General features: G+C 46.7%; 1 protein-coding gene across 1 annotated transcript in view; it reads left to right on the top strand.

The window, feature by feature from the left end:
• LOC126108515 (actin-binding Rho-activating protein-like) overlaps positions 1-26264 on the top strand; it is a 191484-nt gene that overhangs the window by 105372 nt on the left and 59848 nt on the right. Inside the window, exon 3 of the mRNA XM_049913784.1 lies at positions 8939-9089. Within this exon, the coding sequence (XP_049769741.1) occupies positions 8939-9089 (151 nt within the window). The remainder of the gene's footprint in view (positions 1-8938; positions 9090-26264) is intronic.

Below are 26264 nucleotides of genomic sequence, written 5' to 3' on the forward strand. Positions count from 1 at the left end.
CACGGCAGAGAGAGAGAGAGAGAGAGAGAGAGAGAGAGAGAGAGAGAGACGGAGCATATCAGCAGCGCCTCTGCTGGTCAGAGCACAGTGCACGCCACACAACACAGCCGGCGCCGGCCTCTGCCCTGCTTCTACCTTGGCTGCCTGCATTGTGCAGTGCCCCATTGGATTTTGTGTTTCACATATGCCGTGCCGTCTCTGTGCGTCGTCTGCCGCGTGCAGTGTCTGGCACAGCTTAACTTCGCATCGCACTCTGTCGGCGTTTCAGTCGCACTTCCTGCCCTCTGGGCAGTTGATGCGAGCAACAGGACAGAGAGCCACCTAGGGGATAACATAGGAACTACTTGCAACAACCTGCTCGCAAGGGAACATACGATTTGTCTCGGAGTGGGTGAGTGGTGGCCGTTCACCGCTCCCCCCACCCTCGGAACTTGCCCGCTCGACGCTCACCCCACCGTTCTCGACTCTAGCCAGAGCGTTGAGCAAAGCAACTCAGGTGTCACTCTGGTCTCTGCGGTCTCGGCTCACGCAGCAATACAGCTCGCGGCTCGACCTGCTCGACTCAGCGCCTCTGCATCGGAGTTCGTCTCTACTGGATATTGTTCTTCGTAGTAATACCACTATGTATATTACATTATTATGTTATGTATACATCATTTGTTTTTATTTTATTTTTATTTGTTTAAACTCATCAGATTAGGTTCCTGACGACTCCTCTTACTATAGGATTTTTATTATGGACACTCGAATTTATGCTTTAATTATGAGCGAACCGATAAACGTATCGCAAAATGTGATACACCAATATTTTCCTTGTTTTATTCTGCGTAAGGCTATATGCAGCACTTTCGTTTTACAGTCAAATTTACATATTTTTTTCTTATTCTGGTACGGATTTTGCGTTTTTAGGCGTCTTCGGAAGGAAACGTTCACTTTAAAAATATATGGCTTGCGATGTATTTGTACGAGGTTAATGAAATTTTAATACATTATAGCCAAATATATTGTTAATGTAAATCTCAAGTTACAACATTTTCCGATCACCCAAAAAACCACGATAGTGCAAAATAAATCAATAATCAAAAACTTTGTCATATCGTGGAAATTTCAATAAACAATACAAAATTCTTACTCATTATCTGTGTTACTTCAAAATAGGATCAAATAAGATCAAAATACAGGTATAGTACTGGAATAAACCAAGTTTAAAGGGCAATGTGCCTTCCATTTATTTTCTATTGTAAATGAGTGGTGAGTCATGAAAAAGAGCTAATTCATTTCAGGGAGTGAACAGTTCTGATCCGATCTCTGAACAGAACAGTTTTGCCCATCTCTAGTTGACATACCTACCTCACCTCCGAGCAAATGGACTCGCCCGTCCCACGTCACCGGCGTGCGCACAATCGAGGGAGACACAGTCACTTGTGGGCGAGCGGTCTGACGTATCGGTGTCACCGTGTTCTCGAAACAGGAACAACCGAGTTGGACCAATATTGAATGTGCTAGAAGTCGTGCAGCACGACAGCGTCATCGAGGTCTTCGAGAGGCGTGCGGGGAATCGGCATTGCCGTGCAGAACCGTGGCACGTTAGGTAAATGCCTCAAGCGAAGGTCGGCAAACTGCGGCAGACATGCATCGGGCAGGTCGTCCCAGCGTCTCCGAAGAAGAAGTGCGTGCTGTTGCCGCGTTAGTGGACAGTGATCGACGCCACACGATTCGTGACCTCGTCCACAAAACCGGATTAGCGCGTACGACTGTGCTTCGCATCCTGGAGGACCATGCAAAAAATTGCATCACGATGGGTTCCGCATGACTTGACGGAAATGCAGAAATGGATCCGTTACGACTTTGCTCAGACGCACTTGGAGCGCTACGAGCGCGACGGAGAGGCTTTCCCGCGCCGTATCGTAACACTGGATGAGGCGTGGGCCACACCGTACGAGCCAAAACTGAAACGCCAGTCCAACGGAAGGCGTCATTATGGGTCGCCGCGAAAGTCGAAAGTGCGTCAGAGCCCCAGTATGGTGAAAGTTGTGGTGATTCTCGTTTACGACTGTGATGCTGTTATCCTGACGCATTACGTTCCCCCACGGCAGACTGTCAATGCACGGTATTACTGTTCGTTTTTGGAGCATCACCTGCGACCTGCTTTGCGAAAGAATCTGTGACACTTTCTGCGCGACCCACCCGTCATTTTGCACGGCTATGCGCGGGCGCATACAGCGCAAGCTACGGCTGCTCTGTTCGGTCCATGAGAGTGGGGAAGTACTGTACCATCCACCGTACTCCCCGGACTTGAGTCCTTGTGACTTTGATTTGACTACGAAGATGAAGGAACCACTTCGTGGCGTTCGCTTCGGAACTGTTCCAGAGATTCGACAGGCAGTAGACCGCTCCATTCGCACCATCAACAGAACAGGCTCTGCTACGCCTTCCACATCACTGGGAACGGGTTCTACACAACGCTGGTGACTACTTTGAAGGACGACGGTTCAGTCCCGCGTCCGGCCATCCTGATTTAGGTTTTTCGTGATTTCCCTAACTCGCTCCAGGCAAATGCAGGAATGGTTCCTGTGAAAGGGCACGGCCGACTTCCTCCACCAACCTTCCCTAATCCGATGAAACCGATGACCTCGCTGTCTGGTCTCCTTCCCCAAACAACCCAACCCAAACACTTTGAAGGACAGTAAGAGGTGCAAACATGTAACTCTTTTGTATCGGTTATGAATAAATAGTTACCAATACTTAAGTTCCAACCCTCGTAATTTGATCCTCGCAAACTCATTCATCAGAACTTGCGGAACACTTCGCGTTTACCTAGAATCATGAAATCTGGCAAGCAGCGGGCTTTCACAAGTAAAGGAAAAAAAAATCCGAAAATTTTTAGTTTTTTATTGTACCACCCAAAAAACCTTTTTTGTCATATGTTTTTCGTATGTCTTCGTGTTCGTCTGTTAAAAGCACTATTTATCAGGAACAAGGAGATGTATCAAGTTTAAATGTATCTCACTTAATAAAGTCTACACTCAATTGGATGTATAAGTAATTTATTCGTCTACGGAAACGCAATCAAAAGATACCTCCATTTACGTTGCATATTTTGATATCTTACCAGTACCGATATGGATAACACCCAAAAGTCGTCGAAATTCACTGTTCTCGGAATGGATGAAGTACCTATATACTTAAGTGTGTACTGAACCCTCGCTACACGAGTCCTGATCACACCTGTCCTTTTTTATTTTGCTTCGTTTTCTCAACTAAGCAGACGTGTATCATACTTTCATATATCAGCTGTGGATGAATAAACAACTAACTAGCTAAGGGTATTGACATAAATGGCGCATAGGGTCGTCTTGTTATTTTCTGAAAGGCAAAAGTAGCAAGAACAGCATTTCACAAACAGAGAAAACCGTTAATATCGAATACAGATTTAGATGTTAGGAAAAGTTTTCTGAATGTGTTTGTATGGAATGTACCACTGTACAGAAGCGAAAAATAGACAGTAAACAGTTCAGAGAACAGGAGAATAGAAGTTTTTGGAATATGGTGCTCCAAAAGAATCCCGAAGACTGGATGGGTAGATAGAGTAACTAATGAAGAGAAACCGAATCGAATTGGGGAAAAAAATTAAGTTTATGGCTCAGTTTTACGAAAAGAACTGCTCGGGTCATAGGACACTCCCTGAGGCATCACGGAATGGTCAATCTGACAACAGAAGGAAGGGGGGGGGGGACAAAGGACTGAATTCAGTAAGGTGGTTTAACTGAATATAGGTTTCACTAGTTATACAGAGATGAAGAGGCTTGCACAGGGCTACAGTCGCAGGTTCGAATCCTGCCTCGGGCATGGATGTGTGTGATGTCCTTAGGTGAGTTAGTTTTCAGTAGTTCTAAGTTCTAGGGGACTGATGACCTCAGATGTTAAGTCCCATAGTGCTCAGATCCATTTGAACCATTTCTGATTTGCTTGCACAGGATAGACTGCCGTGGAGAACTCCATCTAACTGGTCTTTGGACTGAAGCCCACAGCAGAAATAAACAGCACAAAAACGCAAGCACAGTACTAAAAGAATCTAGTCGCTATATTCATGTGTTCTTATAATAGATCACCTGCTGGTAACAAGTGATTTGACGGATCGTGCTCTTCACTAAAACGGGTGCCAGTTGCATTGCAAAGTATATACTCATATGGTCTTAATATACACTCCTGGAAATGGAAAAAAGAACACATTGACACCGGTGTGTCAGACCCACCATACTTGCTCCGGACACTGGGAGAGGGCTGTACAAGCAATGATTACACACACGACACAGCGGACACACCAGGAATCGCGGTGTTGGCCGTCGAATGGCGCTAGCTGCGCAGCATTTGTGCACCGCCGCCGTCAGTGTCAGCCAGTTTGCCGTGACATACGGAGCTCCATCGCAGTCTTTAACACTGGTAGCATGCCGCGACAGCGTGGACGTGAACCGTATGTGCAGTTGACGGACTTTGAGCGAGGGCGTATAGTGGGCATGCGGGAGGCCGGGTGGACGTACCGCCGAATTGCTCAACACGTGGGGCGTGAGGTCTCCACAGTACATCGATGTTGTCGCCAGTGGTCGGCGGAAGGTGCACGTGCCCGTCGACCTTGGACCGGACCGCAGCGACGCACGGATGCACGCCAAGACCGTAGGATCCTACGCAGTGCCGTAGGGGACCGCACCGCCACTTCCCAGCAAATTAGGGACACTGTTGCTCCTGGGGTATCGGCGAGGACCATTCGCAACCGTCTCCATGAAGCTGGGCTGCGGTCCCGCTCACCGTTAGGCCGTCTTCCGCTCACGCCCCAACATCGTGCAGCCCGCCTCCAGTGGTGTCGCGACAGGCGTGAATGGAGGGACGAATGGAGACGTGTCGTCTTCAGCGATGAGAGTCGCTTCTGCCTCGGTGCCAATGATGGTCGTATGCGTGTTTGGCGCCGTGCAGGTGAGCGCCACAATCAGGACTGCATACGACCGAGGCACACAGGGCCAACACCTGGCATCATGGTGTGGGGAGCGATCTCCTACACTGGCCGTACACCACTGGTGATCGTCGAGGGGACACTGAATAGTGCACGGTACATCCAAACCGTCATCGAACCCATCGTTCTACCATTCCTAGACCGGCAAGGGAACTTGCTGTTCCAACAGGACAATGCACGTCCGCATGTATCCGTGCCACCCAACGTGCTCTAGAAGGTGTAAGTCAACTACCCTGGCCAGCAAGATCTCCGGATCTGTCCCCCATTGAGCATGTTTGGGACTGGATGAAGCGTCGTCTCACGCGGTCTGCACGTCCAGCACGAACGCTGGTCCAAGTGAGGCGCCAGGTGGAAATGGCATGGCAAGCCGTTCCACAGGACTACATCCAGCATCTCTACGATCGTCTCCATGGGAGAATAGCAGCCTGCTTTGCTGCGAAAGGTGGATATACACTGTACTAGTGCCGACATTGTGCATGCTCTGTTGCCTGTGTCTATGTGCCTGTGGTTCTGTCAGTGTGATCATGTGATGTATCTGACCCCAGGAATGTGTCAATAAAGTTTCCCCTTCCTGGGACAATGAATTCACGGTGTTCTTATTTCAATTTCCAGGAGTGTAGATGAGCAGCTAGTACCTAGTGACTTGACGGATCGTGTTCTTCACTCGAGCCAGTGTGAGACAATTTACAGTTTTGTTGGAAGGTGTTTACTGACATAGTCTTATTGGAAGGAATTTGCCAGCAACATGGTGTATCGCGTTCTGCACCAAATCGAGTTGGCGTAATGCCGAGGTTCATTGCAAAGTATACACTGATAAGACAAAATATTATGACCACTGCCCACCCCGATATTGGATGCCACCTGATGGCCTGTGGGCACGTGACGCGGTAACGATAGTATGTAAGCGGAGCAGACATGGACTTGGGACCAACCTAGCGAAGATATGGCCTGGGATAGAGGGCAGATTATTATTACGCAGAACCTGTGAACGAGTATCACGAAAACGGGGAAGCTGGTCGAATGTTCACGCGCTACTGTCGTGAGCACCTACGGAAAGTCGCCCGCAGCTCGTGGTCTCGCGGTCGCGTTCTCGCTTCTCGAGCACGGGGTCCCGGGTTCGATTCCCAGCGGGGTCAGGGATTTTCACCTGCCTCGAGATGACTGGGTGTTTGTGTTGTCCTCATCACTTCATCATCATTCATGAAAGTGACGAGAGTGGTCTGAGCAAAGGTTGGGAATTTGTACGGGCGCTGATAACCGTTCAGTTGAGCGCCCCACAAACCAAACCATCATCATCTACGGAAAGCTGTAGAAGCACAGTAAGACTACCACTTGGCGCTAAATGGTTGAACGTAAACAACTCTTCACAGAACGGGGGGGTCTGTAAAGTAGGACAGACGCTGAACTGTGCTATCGCTGCCGAAATAGCACAACACTCGTGCATGCACAAGGGTTTTGGAGCATAGTGTTCATCGTACATAACCAAACGTGGAGCCCTACATGGTCACATGTCAACATGTTGGCCCGACGACATCGTCAATTACGTTTGCAGGGGGCACGGGACCATCAGTATTCGACCGTTGATCAATGGAAACGAGTCGCCTCTTCGGGTTAATCACGTTTTTGTTACACTACGTCGCTGGTCGTCTCCATGAACCCTGTCACCAAGGTGCATGGCTGTTCTAAAGTTGCACCCCACCACTGACATAGGTAGGTGGGAGCAGTGTTGGCCTATGGAAGACATTCTTCTGCGCTTCCATGGAACTTGTCGTGGTAACCAAAGCCACGCTGACAACTGCAAACCATGTGCATCCTTTCACGCTTGATGCCTTCCCCGACGGCGATATCATCTTTCAGGAGTGTAATTATCTGCGTCTCAAAGCCAGAAACGTACTACAGTTGTTTTGAGAGCGTTATAGTGCACTCAAAATTCGATTCCTGTGAAGCGTATGGAATCAGCCTTGGTCGCTGTCAGGCGCCACCACTGCGTACACAAAGCAGCGGCCCAGTATTTATGCGAATTACATGACCTGTGCATATGCATCTAATGGCACGTATCTCCCACAAGCCTACCAACAAACTGTCGGATCCCTTGTAAAGGTGCAGGGCTTATGTTTTTGCTTATTCTTGAATTGAGAACAACTGTGTGAGGTGAAATGACAAGTTTAATGGCGCAATATTTCTCACCAAATTACAGCTTTTCGCACAGTTTTCAACTCGCCAACATAAAAACAGCGCAATCGATAATGCATCTTGCCAATATCAAAAAGTGAAATAAGTTTATACACAACAATGTTAGATATTAACTCTCTGAAACAACATTAATCCTAAGCACAATATTATGAAAGTTTCATTGGAAGTTTCTTTACAAAATTGCTCCTACACATACATTACGATGTTGGTCAGTGTTACGAAAATCGTCCAATTCCGGTTCAGAGTTCGGTACTATTTAGGATCAAGTCTACGGTGGATGGCTAGTCAAGTGACAAATTTGAGAACAAGATTACCCAAGGCCACTCGAGTTTATAGTGGATGCAAGCTGGTGAACCAACAAAGTTTATGCCTCTGCACACAGTATTTACCTTAAGCTGCAATGTGCTGCTGTCTGCAAGGCCGCTCTCTCCCACTGAAATTCCTATAAAACTAATCTGGCGTTTGCTGAACCTTCCAGCAGAAATTTTCCCTGTGTTTCTCGTTATGCGAGAAAACATGTACTCAGCCCTAGTCTTATTATGTGGCGATATACACGCGCTTGGTTGGAGCAGCGAGCATATTATAGTGCCCTCTCAGTTCTCGAAGAACAATTAACTAATTTGGCTGGTTCGTTTCTCCACAGTTGGAGCTAAACATTGCTACAGCTAATTTTAGCTGGAGTGCAGAGTCCACACAAATTTCTTCTCTACCTCGTACGGAGCATTATGCGCTCCGTTCTGCACTTGACGCCAGTTCAGAGAAGAGTCTCCTCGAAAAATTTCTCTCTTGTCCTACTCATGGCAGAACGGCCTCCCTCCACTTGGGTTCCCTTTACACGTCACGACTTTTTTCGACCAATAGGAGTGTTCCTCTTATTTTGTAGAAACACCCTCTACAAATCGCAACGTCCCTTCCACCAAACTGCGTCGAAACTTCAGTATTTTTCTCCTTCCTAGTGTGTATCCGCCAATCGGACGTTTTGTGCCCATTCTAGACGCCTAAAGTACATTGACCTTTCTGTGTGTCACACTCGCTGGACGAAAATGCGTCAGTTGCTTTTGTTCGTATCCCATTGTAATTTCGAAACGCAGTTTTCTAAAGCTTCTTCTCTGCCCTTGTACCGATGCCCTCGCTGCAGGCGGTCCTCCAGCTTGAATCACCTGGCCTGGGGTCGCTGCCCTCCTTTCTGCCACCCCTTTAAGTGGTTTCCTGCGTAACTCCTGCAGCACAGCTTCGCTAAGCCGTTGTGGAGCTGGCTTTTCGATACTTTCTACCTTCTGCTCAAAGACATTCATTGTATAGGAATGGTGTGTTAATTACTGTCGATTGACTGTAATTGATAGGCAAATACTCTCGTAACTGTAGATTTACGTTAGGTGTCATCTTCACCTTCTCATTACGATTTCTAATGGTCTCATGTAAGGTGCGAATCTGACCACTTATTCTGCCACCTTACACCCTCATAAGCGGAATAAGTGATGTGTTTCGTTCCAATAAGGAACAACAAGCTATTAAGGAGGTTGTCATAATGTTTTGATTCATCAGTGTATGCTAATGTGCTCTTAATATAGACGAACAGCCAGTAACAAGTGACTTGATGTTCATTAAAACGACTGTGGAACAATGTCCTATTTCGCTGTAAGGTATTTGCTCACGGAGTACTAGTCTAGATGACCTGCCAGTAACCAGGGACAAGAGGTATCGTACTTTTCCTTAAGACGAATGTGCTGTCCACAGGCCGAAGGCTGGGTCCAAGACGGAGCTGCGAGGCAAGAAGGCGTCATCGCAGGTGCACAAGGAGATGCTGGAGCTGTGCACCGTCATCAGCGAGCACGGCGAGCCGCTGGAGGGCGGCGGCGCCGTCATCTTGTTCGGCGAGCTCTTCCAGGTGAGGTAACAGCCCGCCCTATCTCAACCATATGCCGAACTCCAGCCGCATTGGTGTGCTGGACAAATGTACCCATACTCTGTATTTTGCTCGACTACGGTGCAGCGGTCACTAAGCGACTCTAGAATTCGAAATCTGGCTGGTATGTCACTCACGCCGACACAGCAAAATTAGTGATCAAAATTTACAAAAGTTCATTGAGCAAGGAAAGGAACGTCTGTTTCCCCAATAACAACAAAATCGCAATTGCATTTTCTTACAGGTATGAAGACTATCAGTATGTGGGTGTTATGCTGACGAGCTGCACAACGGATTGATCTGACAAGTACACTTTGGCTCCTGCAAGAAGCAATTTCCATCCCACACTACTACAGAAGTCAGGCAGACGCTCCTAACGCACCAAAAAGAAATGCCAGAAAAACTTTCAGCAGTAAATATCTTCTGGAGTCGTCCGCTGTAAGGAAAAGACACAAAAATATTCTATTTTCTTATGTAACGAGTGGGATACTTGGGTGTGGAGTATTGAAAGTTAGTGCAAGAAAAACATTAAACGAACGGAAAATATTATTTATTGCAAAATTTAAGAAAATCAAGTGAAACTTTTGTTTATAAAGTGATACACAAATTTCCGGGTTCTTTTCGGAATGGGAGGTTACCTTTTATGTTCACACCGCACATTAAGTATTGTGGTCAATACAGTGAACAAACGCTTAATCGCGATTCATTAGCGACAGAGGTGCTCTCTCAGAGCAGTACTGAGTAGAGACTTTGTTCCTCGCTCTCTGCATACACACACGAGCGCAATCGCACTCGCTACCTGTTCCCGCTAAAAGAATATCACCGGAACGACTTCCCTCAGAGCAAAAAGCGAAAGGGCATATCATCCCTTCATTCCTCCGGTTCATTGCGTCAGAAATAGTCCACCAATCAGCATTACTCTTACAAATGGGGAATGGCTAAGCCGACCAATCCAGAAATGTATAGCATCTGCATTAGGCGTTTACTGTCCACTTGTGAGAACTCTGAAACTGCGAACTAGGTCTGTCAAAAAAATGCGTATGCCGGGGCTCTCCCAAACTATACAGTGGGTTTAGCATTTAAGGTGAACATGCGGGCTATTATCCCTTTTCTCTGGCGAAGACTGTTTTGGTCCCTTGGCAGACGGCCGGCTGGCGCAGCTTCGTGCTAACTCACCCTCCTACGGACTTTCCAGCGGGCTGGTTGCCTCCGCCGAACAAAAACTCCTGTGGGCGTCGTGTCTTGAATGTTTTTATACGCCAGCCTCGACTTTTTAATCGCGGTGCACACTTGCGATTTATTTATTGGATTTGCATATCGATTAAATGGAAATATGTAAAATTGACTCTACCCTATCGAGTTTAGTCTCAAATGAAACGTCTTGATACGCAGAATACGATGATGAGGTCGGAATATGTAAGAAATGAAGGTCTGGAGACCATGCCACCTTACAAAACTTGACAGTATGGTAATGAACACAATCTGACAAAGTAACACAGTCAAGATCTTCTTAGACAAATACGTTGGTATGGAAAATGTTCTAAGTCGGGTGAAGCTATCCCGAATACTGTTATGTGAAAGAACTTGCTCCCCTCCTAGCAGTAAGTTATCGTGCTTCACTTGAGCTATAGAAATATGTCTAACGACTGGAAAAAAACGCCAGTCATTCCTGTTTTTAAGAAAGGCCGTAAGACAGATCAACACAATTGTAGACCTATATCATTGACGTCAATCTATTGTAGACTTATGGAACATATTTTATGCTCTACAATTATGACGTATTTGGAAAGTGAACATCTCTATAAAAATCAACATGGTTTCCGCAAACAGAGATCCTGCGAAACTCAGACAATGGCGTTCAAGTTGATACCGTGTTTCTTGATTTCAGAAAGACATTTTGAAACGTCTCCTTTGAAAAATTATTAATGACTGTGCTGATAAACCTCTACGTTATTTGATTTTCAAACGCAATCAGACAGTTCCCTCTTTACTTATTCTGATCAACACTAAACTGACACACAATGTTTTTAGCGCAACGCAATCTGACTTTCAATAATCCCCACAAAAGAATGGCCCTGACTAACAATAACCTATACCTTTCATGAATCACTTACGTCACAAAAATCTTCGTTACTCGAACTACTGCAATACAGCGAGCGCCAATACTGCCACCTAAATAAAAGATTCAAACTACTGAAGGCACTAACTACTGATAGGCATAGTTAGCAAATGAAAGATTTTAATAGAGAACAAACAATGTATTTACCTTAATAGTGTTCAAAAGTCATAATATATGTATCAGTTCATGACATCCAGTCTTACAAATTTCCTTTTTCTGACGGACACACGCCCAGATCGTCCGCTCTCAAAACTCCGCCATCTCTCTCTCCACATCCACCACTGCTGGCGGCTCACCTCCAACTGCGCAACGCTACGCGCTGTTCACATCGAACTGCCCAACACTACAATAGCAAATATTCCAACAATGCCAACGAGCGACATACTGCACACAGCACAGTCAGTGATTTTCATACAGAGCGCTACGTGGCGTTACCAACATAAAAACCTAAACAGCCTACTTACAATTTGACACCGTCCGGCATTGCCGTTTAATGAAGAAATACGAGCTTACGGAGTATCGGAGCGGACTTGCGATTGGGTTCCAGACTTTCTTGCAGAGAGAATTCAACACCTCGCTCTTAACGGAACAAAATCGACAAATGTAAAGGTAATATCCGGAGTACCACAGGAAAATGTGATGGGAACGTTGCTTTTTACAATATATATAAATAATCTAGTAGAAAGCGTCGGATGCCCTTTAAGGCTATTCGCAGATGATGCACATGTCTATACCAAAGTATCAAAGCTAGAAGATAGTCAGGACTTCCAGAACAACCTGCAGAGAATTGATGAATGGTGCAGGCTCTGGCAGTTGACCATGAACGTAAATAAATGTAGCATATTTCGCATACGTAGGAAAAGAAATGCACTACTGTTCAGCTACATTGTTCATGACAAACAGCTGGAGACAGCGTCCGCCGTAAAATATCTAGGCGTAACTATCTAGGCCTAACTATCTAGACCAGACCTTAAATGCAGTGACCATATAAAACAGGTAGTGGGAAAAACAGACACCAGACTCTGATTCATCGGAAGAATCTTAAGAAAATGTAACTCATCCACGAAAGAAGTGGCTTATAAGGCGCTTGTTTGCCCGATTCTTGAGTACTGTTCATCCCTCTGGGACCCCTATCAGGACTGATAGAGGAGATAGAGAAGATCGAACGAAGAACTGAGCGTTTCGTCACGGCATCGTTTAGCTGGCGGGAGAGCGTTACGGAGATGCTGAACAATCTCCACTGGCAGACGTTACAAGAGAGACCTTAGGCATCACGGTAACAGTTACTATTGAAATTTCGGGACAGCACTTTTCAGTAGGAAACATACATCTCCACGAGGAGGAAATTCGAGAAATTAGAGCCAATACAGAGGCTTACCGACAGTCATTCTTCCCACGCGCTATTCCCGAGTGGAACAGGGTTGGACGGATCACGTTGTGGTACCCTGTGGTACTCTCCGCCACACACCATTAGGAGACTTGCAGAGTATGATGTAGATGGAGATTAGCACAGGAACATAAAAGTCTGTCCTGCATACAGTCCGACTGCACCAAGGGAGACAACGACGAGTGCTGTATAAACCCGACGTCGGTTCCTATGATGGACTTCGACAGCATCTTAAGACGATGGGGTGTGTAGCACTCGCCCAGAGGTTAGGAGAGACTGTCGAAAGTGGAAGACTTGACCTGTGCAGCTCTAGCGCCGACCTCTATAGCGGAAGGCGACGGAATACTCGCGGCACTATTTTCTGGCCACGTTTGTGTGTCTGTGCAGTGTCCGTCTGTTACTGCGACGGGGCTAGTACGCGACGCTGATGTGTGCAGGGGCAGTGTAGGCTGCACGCGTCGCTGAGGTGCCTGAAGGGTTGCCGAACGCTTTGGTGAAGATCTCCGGTACAGCAAAGACAATTTCCCACCCTATGCTCGCGTGAAGCTATTATATCGGATGATTCAGATTACTGGAGGACCAGGCAAATACACAAAAACAGTTGACAATTTTTCAGAATAATCTTAGGAATCTCCTGTGACACCGTAACGTTTACATCTAAAAAATGGTTCAAATGGCTCTGAGCACTATGGGACTCAACATCTTAGGTCATAAGTCCCCTAGAACTTAGAACTACTTAAACCTAACTAACCTAAGGACATCACACACACCCATGCCCGAGGCAGGATTCGAACCTGCGATCGTAGCAGTCCCGCGGTTCCGGACTGCAGCGCCAGAACCGCTAGACCACCGCGGCCGGCGTTTACATCTAAAGTAAGGTGTGATCTTTATGTCTCACGAAGAACAGTTATATCAAGTGGTGTGCTGACTGCGTGTCTAATTACGTATATCTGTATATTTACCCTACACAGTTTTGAACAGTCTGTCTACTAGCAAGAAGGCAATACCCATAAACGCAAACTAATGAAAACCTGTGCGTGATAATGACAAATAAGAGGTAAGTACGTTCAGATCTACTCGATCTTACTAAGGTCCTGTAAAACTGAATAAGTACAAAAGTGATCCCTGTGCGAAAACACAAAAACTCTGTAAATTATATTTCTTAATTCGTATTGCTATCGTCTTGAGTAATGCGCTGTTCTGCTCTCTGGCCGGCCGATGTGGCCGAGCGGTTCTAGGCACTTCAGTCTGGAACCGCGCGACCGCTACGGTCGCAGGTTCGAATCCTGCCTCGGGCATGGATGTGTGTGATGTCCTTAGGTTAGTTAGGTTTAAGTAGTTCTAAGTTCTAGGGGACTGATGACCTCAGATGTTAAGTCCCTTAGTGCTCAGAGCCATTTGAACCATTTTTTTTTCTTTTTTTTCCTGCTCTCTGCACTACTACAGTTTCGAAAGCGAAAATGCAAGATTTTTGACTGAGACACATTTAGAATTTGTTCAAATAAAAACGACTTGGAATTGGAAGGCGGAACGTGACTGAGGAGAATGACTGTAATAACTTAATTGAAAATCTTACTGTATTGTGAAACTGACTTGCAGTTGTTAAGCTACACTATGTGATCAACAGTATCCGGACACCCCAAAAACCATACGTTCTTCATATTAGGTGCACTGTGCTGCCACCTACTGCCAGGTACTCCATACCATCGTGAGGGAGCAGAATGGGGCGCTCCGCGGAACTCACGGACTTCGAACGTGGTCAGGTGATTCGGTGTCACGTGTGTCATACGTCTGTACACGAGATTTCTACGCTCCTGAATATCCCTAGGTCCACTGTTTCCGATATGACAGTGAAGTTGAAACGTGAAGGGACACGTACAGCACAAAAGCAAAATGGTTCAAATGGCTCTGAGGACAATGGGACTTAACATCTGAGGTCATCAGTCCCCTAGACCTTATAACTACTTAAACCTAATTAACATCACAGACATTCATGCCCGAGGCAGGATTCGAAACCGCGACCGTAGAGGTCGCGTGGTTGCAGATTGTAGCGCCGAGAACCGCTCGGCCACCCCGGCCGGCAGCACAAAAGCGTACAGGCCGACCTCGTCTGTTGACTGGCAGAGACCCCCGACAGTTGAAGAGGGTCGTAATGTGGAATAGGCAGACATCTATTCAGACCAGCACACGGGATATATGAAGACAGTAACTGTTCTCGAAAGAACAGAATACTGTTGATGACCGTGCAGCTTTTCCGTAGAATAAATGATGACTAACTGAAACCCTCAGCTGCCGACAGGTGTTGTTGATATACCTCGATGTGGACAGCTGAAAATGTGTGCCCCGACCGGGACTCGAACCCGGGATCTCCTGCTTACATGGTAGACGCTCTATCCGTCTGAACCACCGAGGACACAGATGAATAGTGCGACTGCAGGGACTTATCCCTTGCACGCTTCTTTCGAGAACAGTTACTGTCTTCATATATATAGTTAAAGGCTACCCAGCCATTGACCTTCGTCTGTGCGAATGCGCACAGGTTGCCCAAACTCTTACGGGAATCGCCAAAGCGTGCGCGAGTAATGAGTGGATGGGCAAATGTCTATAAGGTACAATACATACGTAGAATTGTGGACAGTTGGGAATGTGAGTCTCACGGGAAGCGAGCACGGGATAAGTCCCTGCAGTCGCGCTATTCATCTGTGTCCTCGGCGGCTCAGATGGATAGAGCGTCTGCCATGTAAGCAGGAGATCCCGGGTTCGAGTCCCGGTCGGGGCACACATTTTCAGCTGTCGACATCGAGGTATATCAACAACACCTGTCGGCAGCTGAGGGTTTCAGTTAGTCATCTTTCATCACACGGGAATTCCAAACTACATCAGGATCCACTACAAGCTCTATGACAGTTAGACGGGAGGCGAGAAAATTTGGATTTCATGGTCGAGTGGCTGCTCATAAGCCACACATCACGCTGGTAAATGCCAAAATAAGCATTGCTTGGTGTAAGGAGCGGAAACGCTGGACGATTGAACAGTGGAAAAACGTTCTGTGGACTGACGAATCATGGTACACAATGTGGCGATCCGCTGGTAGGATGCTGATATGGCGAATGCCCGCTGAACGTCATCTGCCAGTGTGTGTAGTGCCAACAGCAAAATTCGGAGGCGGTGGTGTTATGGTGTGGTCGTGTTTTTCATGAAAGGGTCTTACACCCGTTCCTATTTTGCGTGGCACTCTCACAGGCCAGGCCTACAATGATGTTTTAAGCACCTTGTTGCTTCCAACTGTTGAAAAGCAACTCGGGTATTGCGACTGAATCTTTGAAAACGATCGAGCACCTGTTCATAATGCACGGCCTGTGTCGGAGTGGTTACACGACAATAACATCCCTGTTGGAGTGGCCTGCACAGAGTCCTGACCTGAATCCTGTAGAACACCGAGGGGATGTTTTGGAACGCCGACTGTGCGCCTGGCCTCACCGACCGACATCGATACTTCTCCTCAGTGCAGCGCTCCGTGAAGAACGGACTGCCATTCCCCAAGAAACGTTTCAGCACCTGATTGAACACATGTCTGAGGGAGTGGAAGCTGTCATCAAGGCATACTGAATTCAAATATTACCGGTGGAGGGCACCACGAACTTGTTAGTCAGCCAGGTGTCCGGATACTTTTGAAGGTATTTTTTGTTTTTGTTTTTGTACATACTGCCACCTCCAAAAGTTTGTTGGAGTTCTGGTTCATCCTATTTATCCAATAGGACATGACTTTCGAATTATCGCGTGCATAAATGACTTAGTGAATAGCGTTTGAAGCTCCTTGAGGCTAATCAGAGTCTACAGTGTTGTTTACACTGAGGTAGCGACGCCAGAAGGGCTGCAGCGAGACGTAGGAAGGTCTGCAGGGGGTCTGCTATTGGTTCAGCGACTGGATGGATATTGAACCTGACCGTAGATAAACGGAACGTACTTTGCGTAAATAGGCGAAGGGATCCATGGTGTCCCATTATGCTGTTGTTGGCAAGTAACCAGAAACAGTAACTACCTACCATACCGTAGCTAGGAGTGATCGCATTGAGCGGCCTGCATTCGAACGTCCACACGATACAAATAGTAGGAAAATCAGATGCCAGACAGAGATTCATTGGAAGTATCTTAAGAAAATGTAACTCATCCACGAAAGGAGCGGCTTACAAGACACTTGTTCGACCGACCCATGAGTACCAGTAAACCCCTCCCACCCTGATTCCTTAAAGAATCGAAGTATCACGTGTGAAACAGCTTCAGACCTCCTATTATTTCTATATGAATGAGTTAAATAAAATATTTGACGTTAAGCACGTAAGGCAGAGAAAGTTTAGAAACTATCTGAATTTATATTTAAAGTTTGTTGGAAGTGACTAAGTGCTCACATCCTCATAGGCTGTGATGGATTAATATAGTCTGGGTAAATTGCGCGCCATGAGTTACACTGCCTCAAGACATTCACACAGTTTCCACCTACACTCCTGGAAATGGAAAAAAGAACACATTGACACCGGTGTGTCAGACCCACCATACTTGCTCCGGACACTGCGAGAGGGCTGTACAAGCAATGATCACACGCACGGCATAGCGGACACACCAGGAACCGCGGTGTTGGCCGTCGAATGGCGCTAGCTGCGCAGCATTTGTGCACCGCCGCCGTCAGTGTCAGCCAGTTTGCCGTGGCATACGGAGCTCCATCGCAGTCTTTAACACTGGTAGCATGCCGCGACAGCGTGGACGTGAATCGTATGTGCAGTTGACGGACTTTGAGCGAGGGCGTATAGTGGGCATGCGGGAGGCCGGGTGGACGTACCGCCGAATTGCTCAGCACGTGGGGCGTGAGGTCTCCACAGTACATCGATGTTGTCGCCAGTGGTCGGCGGAAGGTGCACGTGCCCGTCGACCTGGGACCGGACCGCAGCGACGCACGGATGCACGCCAAGACCGTAGGATCCTACGCAGTGCAGTAGGGGACCGCACCGCCACTTTCCAGCAAATTAGGGACACTGTTGCTCCTGGGGTATCGGCGAGGACCATTCGCAACCGTCTCCATGAAGCTGGGCTACGGTCCCGCACACCGTTAGGCCGTCTTCCGCTCACGCCCCAACATCGTGCAGCCCGCCTCCAGTGGTGTCGCGACAGGCGTGAATGGAGGGACGAATGGAGACGTGTCGTCTTCAGCGATGAGAGTCGCTTCTGCCTTGGTGCCAATGATGGTCGTATGCGTGTTTGGCGCCGTGCAGGTGAGCGCCACAATCAGGACTGCATACGACCGAGGCACTCAGGGCCAACACCCGGCATCATGGTGTGGGGAGCGATCTCCTACACTGGCCGTACACCACTGGTGATTGTCGAGGGGACACTGAATAGTGCACGGTACATCCAAACCGTCATCGAACCCATCGTTCTACCTTTCCTAGACCGGCAAGGGAACTTGCTGTTCCAACAGGACAATGCACGTCCGCATGTATCCCGTGCCACCCAACGTGCTCTAGAAGGTGTAAGTCAGCTACCCTGGCCAGCAAGATCTCCGGATCTGTCCCCCATTGAGCATGTTTGGGACTGGATGAAGCGTCGTCTCGCGCGGTCTGCACGTCCAGCACGAACGCTGGTCCAACTGAGGCGCCAGGTGGAAATGGCATGGCAAGCCGTTCCACAGGACTACATCCAGCATCTCTACGATCGTCTCCATGGGAGAATAGCAGCCTGCATTGCTGCGAAAGGTGGATATACACTGTACTAGTGCCGACATTGTGCATGCTCTGTTGCCTGTGTCTATGTGCCTGTGGTTCTGTCAGTGTGATCATGTGATGTATCTGACCCCAGGAATGTGTCAATAAAGTTTCCCCTTCCTGGGACAATGAATTCGCGGTGTTCTTATTTCAATTTCCAGGAGTGTACTTCTGAGGTAAACTGGCCCCCATTCGGATCTCCAGGCAGGGACTACTCATCAGAAGAAACAAAACTGGCGTTCTATAGATGTAAATGTGGTGCTTTAGATCATGTAATCGCACAGGTAGGTTAGAAAATTTAAAAAGGGAAATGGATAGGTGTGAAGTTAGATACAGTGGGAATTAGTGAAGTTCGGTGGCAGGAGGAACAGGACTTCTGGTCGGATCAATACAGGATTATAAAATCAGAATCAAATAGGGGTCATGTAGGATTAGGTTAAGTAATTGGTAAGGACCTAGAAATGTGGGAAAGCTACTATGAAGAACATAGTGAACGCATTATTATAGCCAAGACAGCCAACACCCACCACATTAGTTCATTAGATAGTTATGGAAGACGAAAATTTAAGAGTTATAGGGGACAGGAATTCGATAGTAGGAAGAGGAAGAAAAGCAAAAGCTGTAGCTGAATACAATCTGGGGGAAAGGAATGAAAGAGGAAGCTGCCTCGTGGAACATTGCACAAAGCATAAATTAATCATCAAATTGTTTTAAGAATCGTCAAGGAAGGTTATATATGTGGAATAGAACTGGAGACACTGGAAGGTTTCAGTTTGACTATATATTGGTAAGACAGACATTTCAGAACCATATTTTAAATCGTAAGACATTTCCAGCTGAAGATGTGGAGTCGAACCGTAATGTGATAGCTATGGGCTGTAGATTGAAACTGAAGAATTTGCAAATATGTAGGAATTTAAGGTGATGTGACCTGAATAAACTGAAAGATCCAGAGGTTGCTGAGAGTTCAAAGGGAGAGTTAGGCAACTACTGACTAGAACGGGGGAAATGAATACAGCAGAAAACGAATGGGTGACTGTGAGAGATGAAATACTGAAGATAGCAGAGGACAAAGCAGGTAAAAGATGAAGCCTAATAGAAATCCTTGGATAACACAGGAGATATTGAATGTAATTAATGAAAGGAGAAAATATAAAACTGCAGCAAATGAAGTTGTCGAAAGGAAATAAAAACGTCTAAAAATGAGATTGACAAGAAGCGCAAAATGGCTAAGCGGGAATGGAAGGATTTCGAAGCGTATTTCACTAGAGGAAGGAAAATGAAATAGGCCTTTGGAGGAAAGAGGAACAAATGCATGAAGTGATTCTTGAGTTTCTCCCGGCGTATTTGATAATCAAAATATGCACGGGTGTACTGCCGGTCTACAGTGTCCAACGGGCACAATATTTCGGCGATCATACATGTCGCCATCATCAGGTGAACTGACGGACTGAGCTCCTGTGAACAAACGGAGGGAGTCGCCATGGGTAGCCCATTCTCACCGGTGGTAGCGAATTTGTACATGGAGAACTTCGAGGAGGAAGCCCTGTCGTCATCCGAATGGAAACCTACTTACTTTTTCCGTTGGTATGGACAAACCCCTTGACTTCCTTACACATCTAAACCATACACCCCAAAATCAAATTCACTATGGAGACTGAAACGGAGGGTAAATTACCTTTCCTTGACGTCTTGGTCAAGAGAAAGGCTGACGGCACCTTAGGTCATGGCGTGTATCGGAAGACAACGCACAGTGATCTGTATTTGCACGCAGACAGCTGCCACCACCCCTCACAGAGGAATGGAGTACTTAAAACTCTAGTACATACGGCGCGCACTATCTCTGACGCTGAGAGTCTACCCCAGGAATTAGAACATCTGAGAAGTGTATTTCGAAAAAATTGGTACTCAGAGTGTCAGATTCAACGTGCTCTCCGCCCAACCACTACAGCACAACCTGTGGAGATGGATGAAATCACGTGGGAGGAGGTAGGCACTGCGTTTATTCCATATACAGGCGCACTCTCGGGGAAAATCGCCAGCATTTTGAAGAAACACCGGGTCGGAACTGTGTTTTGTCCTCCAAATAAAACTCGTGCACTGGTGGGGAACGCCAAAGATGACCTCGGTTTGAGGAAGGCCGGCGTGTACCAGATTCCGTGTCAATGTGGCAAGTCGTATATCGGCCAGACGATGCGTACCGTCGAGGACCGATGCCGTGAACACCAGAGGCACACTCGACTGACGTATCCGAGCAAGTCGGCGGTCGCTGACCATTGTTTGTCGGAAAATCACACTATGGAATATGAACGTAGGAGGATTCTGGCACAGACGTCGAGATACTGGGACAGCATTGTTAGAGAGGCCATCGAAATTCGCACCAATGACGACCTCATGAGCCGTGACTGTGGCTATAATCTTAGCAAGACTTGGGAACCAGCGATTGGGTTAATCGAGAGTAAATCGAGCAAACGTATAGTTGTGACGACCACGGCGGACAGAGCCATCACACCGACGTCATCTCAGACGCCGTCGCAATCTGTTCCACCGCGCGACCGTGGGAGCGCGCCGCGGGCGGAGGGTATTTAAATCGGCCGCCGCCGCGACCGAACCCAGTTCCCTCTGAGCAGCCATAGCGTACGGATCTCCGTGCCGGCACGTTCACAGGAGCTCAGTCCGTCAGTTCACCTGATGATGCCGACATGTATGATCGCCGAAATATTGTGCCCGTTGGACACTGTAGACCGGCAGTACACCCGTAGGTATTTTGAAATGCATGAATAACAAGAGTGCAGTTGGAAAACCAGTCCTAAGCAAGGAAGGGAAAGCAGAGACGAGGAAGGAGTTTATAGAGGTTCTATACAAGGGAGATTAACACGAAGGCAATGTTATAGAAATGGAACACGACGTAGAAGAAGATGAGATGGGAGTTACACAATACTGCGAGAAGAATTCGACAGAGCACTGAAAGTCGAAACAGGACTCTCAGTTCAAATGGTTCAAATGGCTCTGAGCACTATGGGACTTAACATCTGAGGTCATCAGTCTCCTAGACTTACAACTGCTTAAACCTAACTAACCTAAAGACATCACACACATCCATGCCCGAGGCAGGATTCGAACCTGACACCCTATCAGCAGCGCGGTTCCGGACTGAAACGCCTGGAATCGCTCGGCCACAGCGGCCGGCAGGACTGTGGGAGTCGGCGACATTCCACCAGTGCTACTGACAGCCTCGGGAGAGGCAACCATGATAAAACTCACGATGTATGGTGCAGGCAAAGTACCCATAGACTTAAAGAAGAACTTAATAATTCCAATTCGCAAGAAAGCAGGTGCTGAGAGGTTTGCGTATTATCGAACTATCACTTTAATAAGTTATATTCGCAAAATACGAAACTAATTTTCACAGAAGAATGTAAAAACTGGTGAAAGCTGACCTCGAGGAAGATCAGTTTGCATTCTGGAAAAATATAGGAACATTCAAGACTTATATTAAAAGATAGGTTAAGGAAAGGAAAACCAATGTTTATAGCATTTGTAGGCTTAGAGAAAGCTTTTGGCTTTTGACTGGAATAGTCTCTTTGAAATTCTAAAGGTAGCAGATGTAACGTGCAGGGAGATATTTACAACTTGTACAGAAACCAGACAGCAGTCACAACAGTCGAGGGATATGAAAGGGAAGCAGAGGTTGAGAAGGGAGTGAGACAAGTTTGTAGACTCTCCCCGATATTATTCAGTTTGTGCATTGAACAAACAGTAAATAAAACCAAAGAAAAATTTGGTGAAAATGCGCAGTGTCTTGAAAGGAGGATGCAAGATGAACATCAACAAAAGCAAAACAAGGATGATGGAGTGTAGTCGAATTAAAACAGGTGATACTAAGAGAACCAGATTAGGAAACGAGACGCTTAAAGTAGTAGATGAGTTTTGCTACTTGAGCAGGAAAATAACTGATGATGGCCAAAGTAGAGAGGATGTAAAATGGAGACGGGCAACGGCAGCAAAAGCATTTAGGAAGAAAAGAATTTTTTAAGCTCTAATATGGATTTAAGTGTTTGGAAGTCTTTTCTGAAGCTATCTGTCTGGAGTGTAGCCATGTATTGAAGTGAAACGGCCGGCCGCGGTGGCCGTGCGGTTCTAGGCGCTGCAGTTCGGAACCGCGGGACTGCTACGGTCGCAGGTTCGAATCCTCCTTCGGGCATGGATGTGTGTGATGTCCTTAGGTTGGTTAGGTTTAAATAGTTGTAAGTTCTAGGGGACTGATGACCTAAGGTGTTTAGTCCCATAGTGCTCAGAGCCATCTCAACCATTTTTTTAAAGTGAAACGTAAATGGTTAACAGTTCAGGCGAGAAGAGAATAGAAGCTTTTGAAATGTGGTGCTGCAGAAGAATGCTGAAATTTAGGTGGGTGGATCACGTAACTAATGAGAAGGTACTGAACAGAATTGGGTTGGAAGGAAGTTTATGCTACTACTTGACTAGAAGAATTGATTGGTTAGTTGCGCACATTCTGAGACATCAAGGGATCACCAGTTTAGTACTGGAGGGAAGTGTGGGGTAGAGGATTGCAGAGAGAAACAAAGAGGTGAATGCAGTACGCAGATTCAGGATTTAGGCAGCCCTTGGCCGGCCGGAGTGGCCATGTGGTTCTAGGTGCTGCGGTGTGGAGCCGAACGACCGCTACGTTCGCAGGTTCGAATCCTGCCTCGGGCATGGATGTGTGTGATGTCCTTAGGTTAGTTAGGTTTAATTAGTTCTAAGTTCTAGGCGACTGATGACCTTGGAAGTTAAGTCGCGTAGTGCTCAGAGCCATTTAGGCAGCAATAGTTGTTCGGTGTTGGAAAGTCATGCATGGGATAGAGTAGCATGGAGAGCTCCATCAAACCAGTCTTGGGAAAGAAGACCACAACAACGTGTCTCACCAAATGAGCGTAGCAAAAAAATCTGTGGAAGTACATCGAATGTTGTTATTCTCATGAAACAGTCGCGAATGGAAGAGAGAGTGTGTGAAATGATAGTGGCACACAAAGTATTCCCCGCCGCGCACCGCGAGGCACCTTGCAGATACTTAGCATTGAGTGGCGTGCGAGACAAATCACGCAACGTTCGGGTCCGCAGGTTGACTAAGAAACGCGAAATCGCGAGCACGAATTGAGCTTCTGGACTGCTACGCTGTCACACAAAGCAGCCTAAAAATGAGTCACCAGCCGTGCTTTTACACGAGAGACGGGGTTAAATTCGACATCAGTGCCGTGCCGCTAGTAAACGCCCTGAAGCAGTTCAGCCACCTTCAAAAAGTCTCTCAGTTTCGAGCACTGGACTCCAGACCGTGCACCACAGTCACCACACCTTCTCCAGCTGGTTTTGGCAACACCGCCGCTGAGCTGTCCATGCGCAGAAACAGGATTCAAATACACAAAGGACAAGCTCGAATACACCGTCCATCAAAAGTTTTCGGACACTCCTATGTAATGCGGAAGTGACCACTATATTTTAACAGGAGGACCATCCATTATACAGGGTGAGTCACTAACTACAGCCATCTAGAATGACTCCGAAAGTACGATAATAGCTGAAAAGTTTGTAGGAAAAATGTTGCATGTGACAATGGCGGCCATAATATGACGTTGGTTTTTTGTTGCTAGGTGGGGTCGCATCAGAGACATGGTCAACTTTGTTTTTTCTTTTTTTTTTGGATAGGATGCTATAGTTTGACACTTATTTTCTGATAGCATCTATCGAGACGAATCCAATGATGTGTAACAGTAAGGTCTTTGAAGGTCAACGAAGGTCAAAAAGGTGGCATGGTCGTCCATTTATAGAAGGTGTTCGAAGTGATGACCATTGGTATCATTGCAGTGCTGCAATCTTCTTATCATGGATTGAATGGTGTTCCTTATCACTTCGGAACTTATCGAACCACATGCTCTGACAATTCTGTCTCGTATATCGTGCAAATAGTGAATATTCGCCGAATACGGCGTATCCACGTAACGTGCCATTCACATGTAAACACAATTCGACGGGTTGGCAATACAACACTAATAGGAACGGTAAGATTAGTATAGTGGAATCAAGCGAGTGTGAATGATGTATTCCTTCGAAGAAAAATTCGATATGCTTCTCATTTACTGAGTGTGCCAACGAAATTCAGTCAGAGCTAGAGAGTTATGCGCTGAAAGATATCCTTAATGTAAAAAAATGGCTCTGAGCACTATGGGACTTGACTGCTGTGGTCATCAGTCCCCTAGAACTTAGAACTACTTAAACCTAATTAACATAAGGACATCGCACACATCCATGCGCGAGGCAGGATTCGAACCTGCGACCGTAGCCGTCGCGCGGTTCCAGACTGGAGCGCCTAGAACCGCTCGGCCACTATCCTCAATGTACTCACCCTACACGTCGTACATTTGAATATGATAAATTGAGAACAACTGGATCTTTAACGCATCGGAAACATATCCGGCAAAGGAAAGTTACTAACGAGGAAACGAAAATTGGTACTCTTGCCATTGTAGTTCGAGATTCTTCTGTTACTTCGCGTCAAATCGCAAGGGAATCTGGATGAGCCAGAGAAGTGTTGTTTGTGTTCTGCATCGCCGTAAATATCATCCTTACCATACCAGTCTCCACCAAGAATTAACTGTTACGGACTATATGTGTCGCATTGAATTCTGCCTATGGGCTAAACTTCAGATTCAGAGGGATGACACATTTATTAATTTGATTTTATTAACTGACGAGGCTACATTTACGAACCATGGAAATGTTAATTTGTATAACATGCATTATTGGGCAAATGAAAATCCATGTTTGCTGCGGCAAGTTGCACACCAAAAACCGTGGTCGGTAAATGTATGGGGTGGGATTCTGGAGGACAGATTTATAGGCTCCTATTTCATCGAAGGAAATCTTACTGGTAGGAAGTACACCACATCCTTGCAAAAACCATTATGTCTGTCATTGGAAGGAAGAAATACCTTTAGGGACAAGGAAAAGAAGCTGGTATCAACACGATGGATGTCCGGCACATGTTTCGCTGATGGCTAGAAATGAGTTGCAGAGACAATTCCCAAATCGTTGGATTAGACGCGGAGGAGATGTGTCCTGGCCGGCTCGTTCGCCAAACTTGACACTTGTGGTGTTTTCCTTGTGGGGTTTCGTAAAAGACATTGTTTATAAAGGCGTTCCAACTACGCCTGAAGATATACGAGAATGAGTTGTCGGAGCATGTGCTTCGATAAGCGCCGAAGTGATAAGGAATAACTCGCAGTCCATGATAAGAAGACTGCAGCACTGCATTGGTACCAATGGTCTTCACTTCCAACACCTTCTGTAAATGGGCGTTCGTGCCACGTTTGTGACCTTCGTTGACCTTCAGTGACCTTACTGTTATACATCATTGGATTCGTCTCGATAGCCAGTATCAGAAGATAAGTACCAAACTATAGCACCCCATTAAAAAAAAAAAAAAGTTGACCTTCATATCTCTGACGCGACCGCACCTGGCAACAAAAAAACAGCGTCATATTATGGTCCCCGTTGTCCCATGCATCTATTGTCCCCCAAACTTTTCACCCCTATGATACTTTCGGAGTTATTCTTGTTGGCAACAGTTAGTGACTCACCGTGTACGAAAGGAGACGGACACTACTGTGTTGTCATTAGCTAATGACGATGATGCGATTCTTCAATTTCTCCAGGCGTATTTTATGACGGAATAATTCTCGGGTGAACAGCCTGCTACGAGTGTGCATAGGACACAATGTTTCGGCAATCGACCACGTTGCCATCATCAGGTGCGCTGATGTACTGACCGGCGATGCCGCTGCAGAATATATTGGGGCATCAAGGATTGCCCAGTCTGAAAATAGAAGTTCAAGCCATGC

The sequence above is a fragment of the Schistocerca cancellata genome, chromosome 11, assembly GCF_023864275.1.
Source record: "Schistocerca cancellata isolate TAMUIC-IGC-003103 chromosome 11, iqSchCanc2.1, whole genome shotgun sequence".
Classification (NCBI taxonomy): Eukaryota; Metazoa; Arthropoda; class Insecta; order Orthoptera; family Acrididae; genus Schistocerca; species Schistocerca cancellata.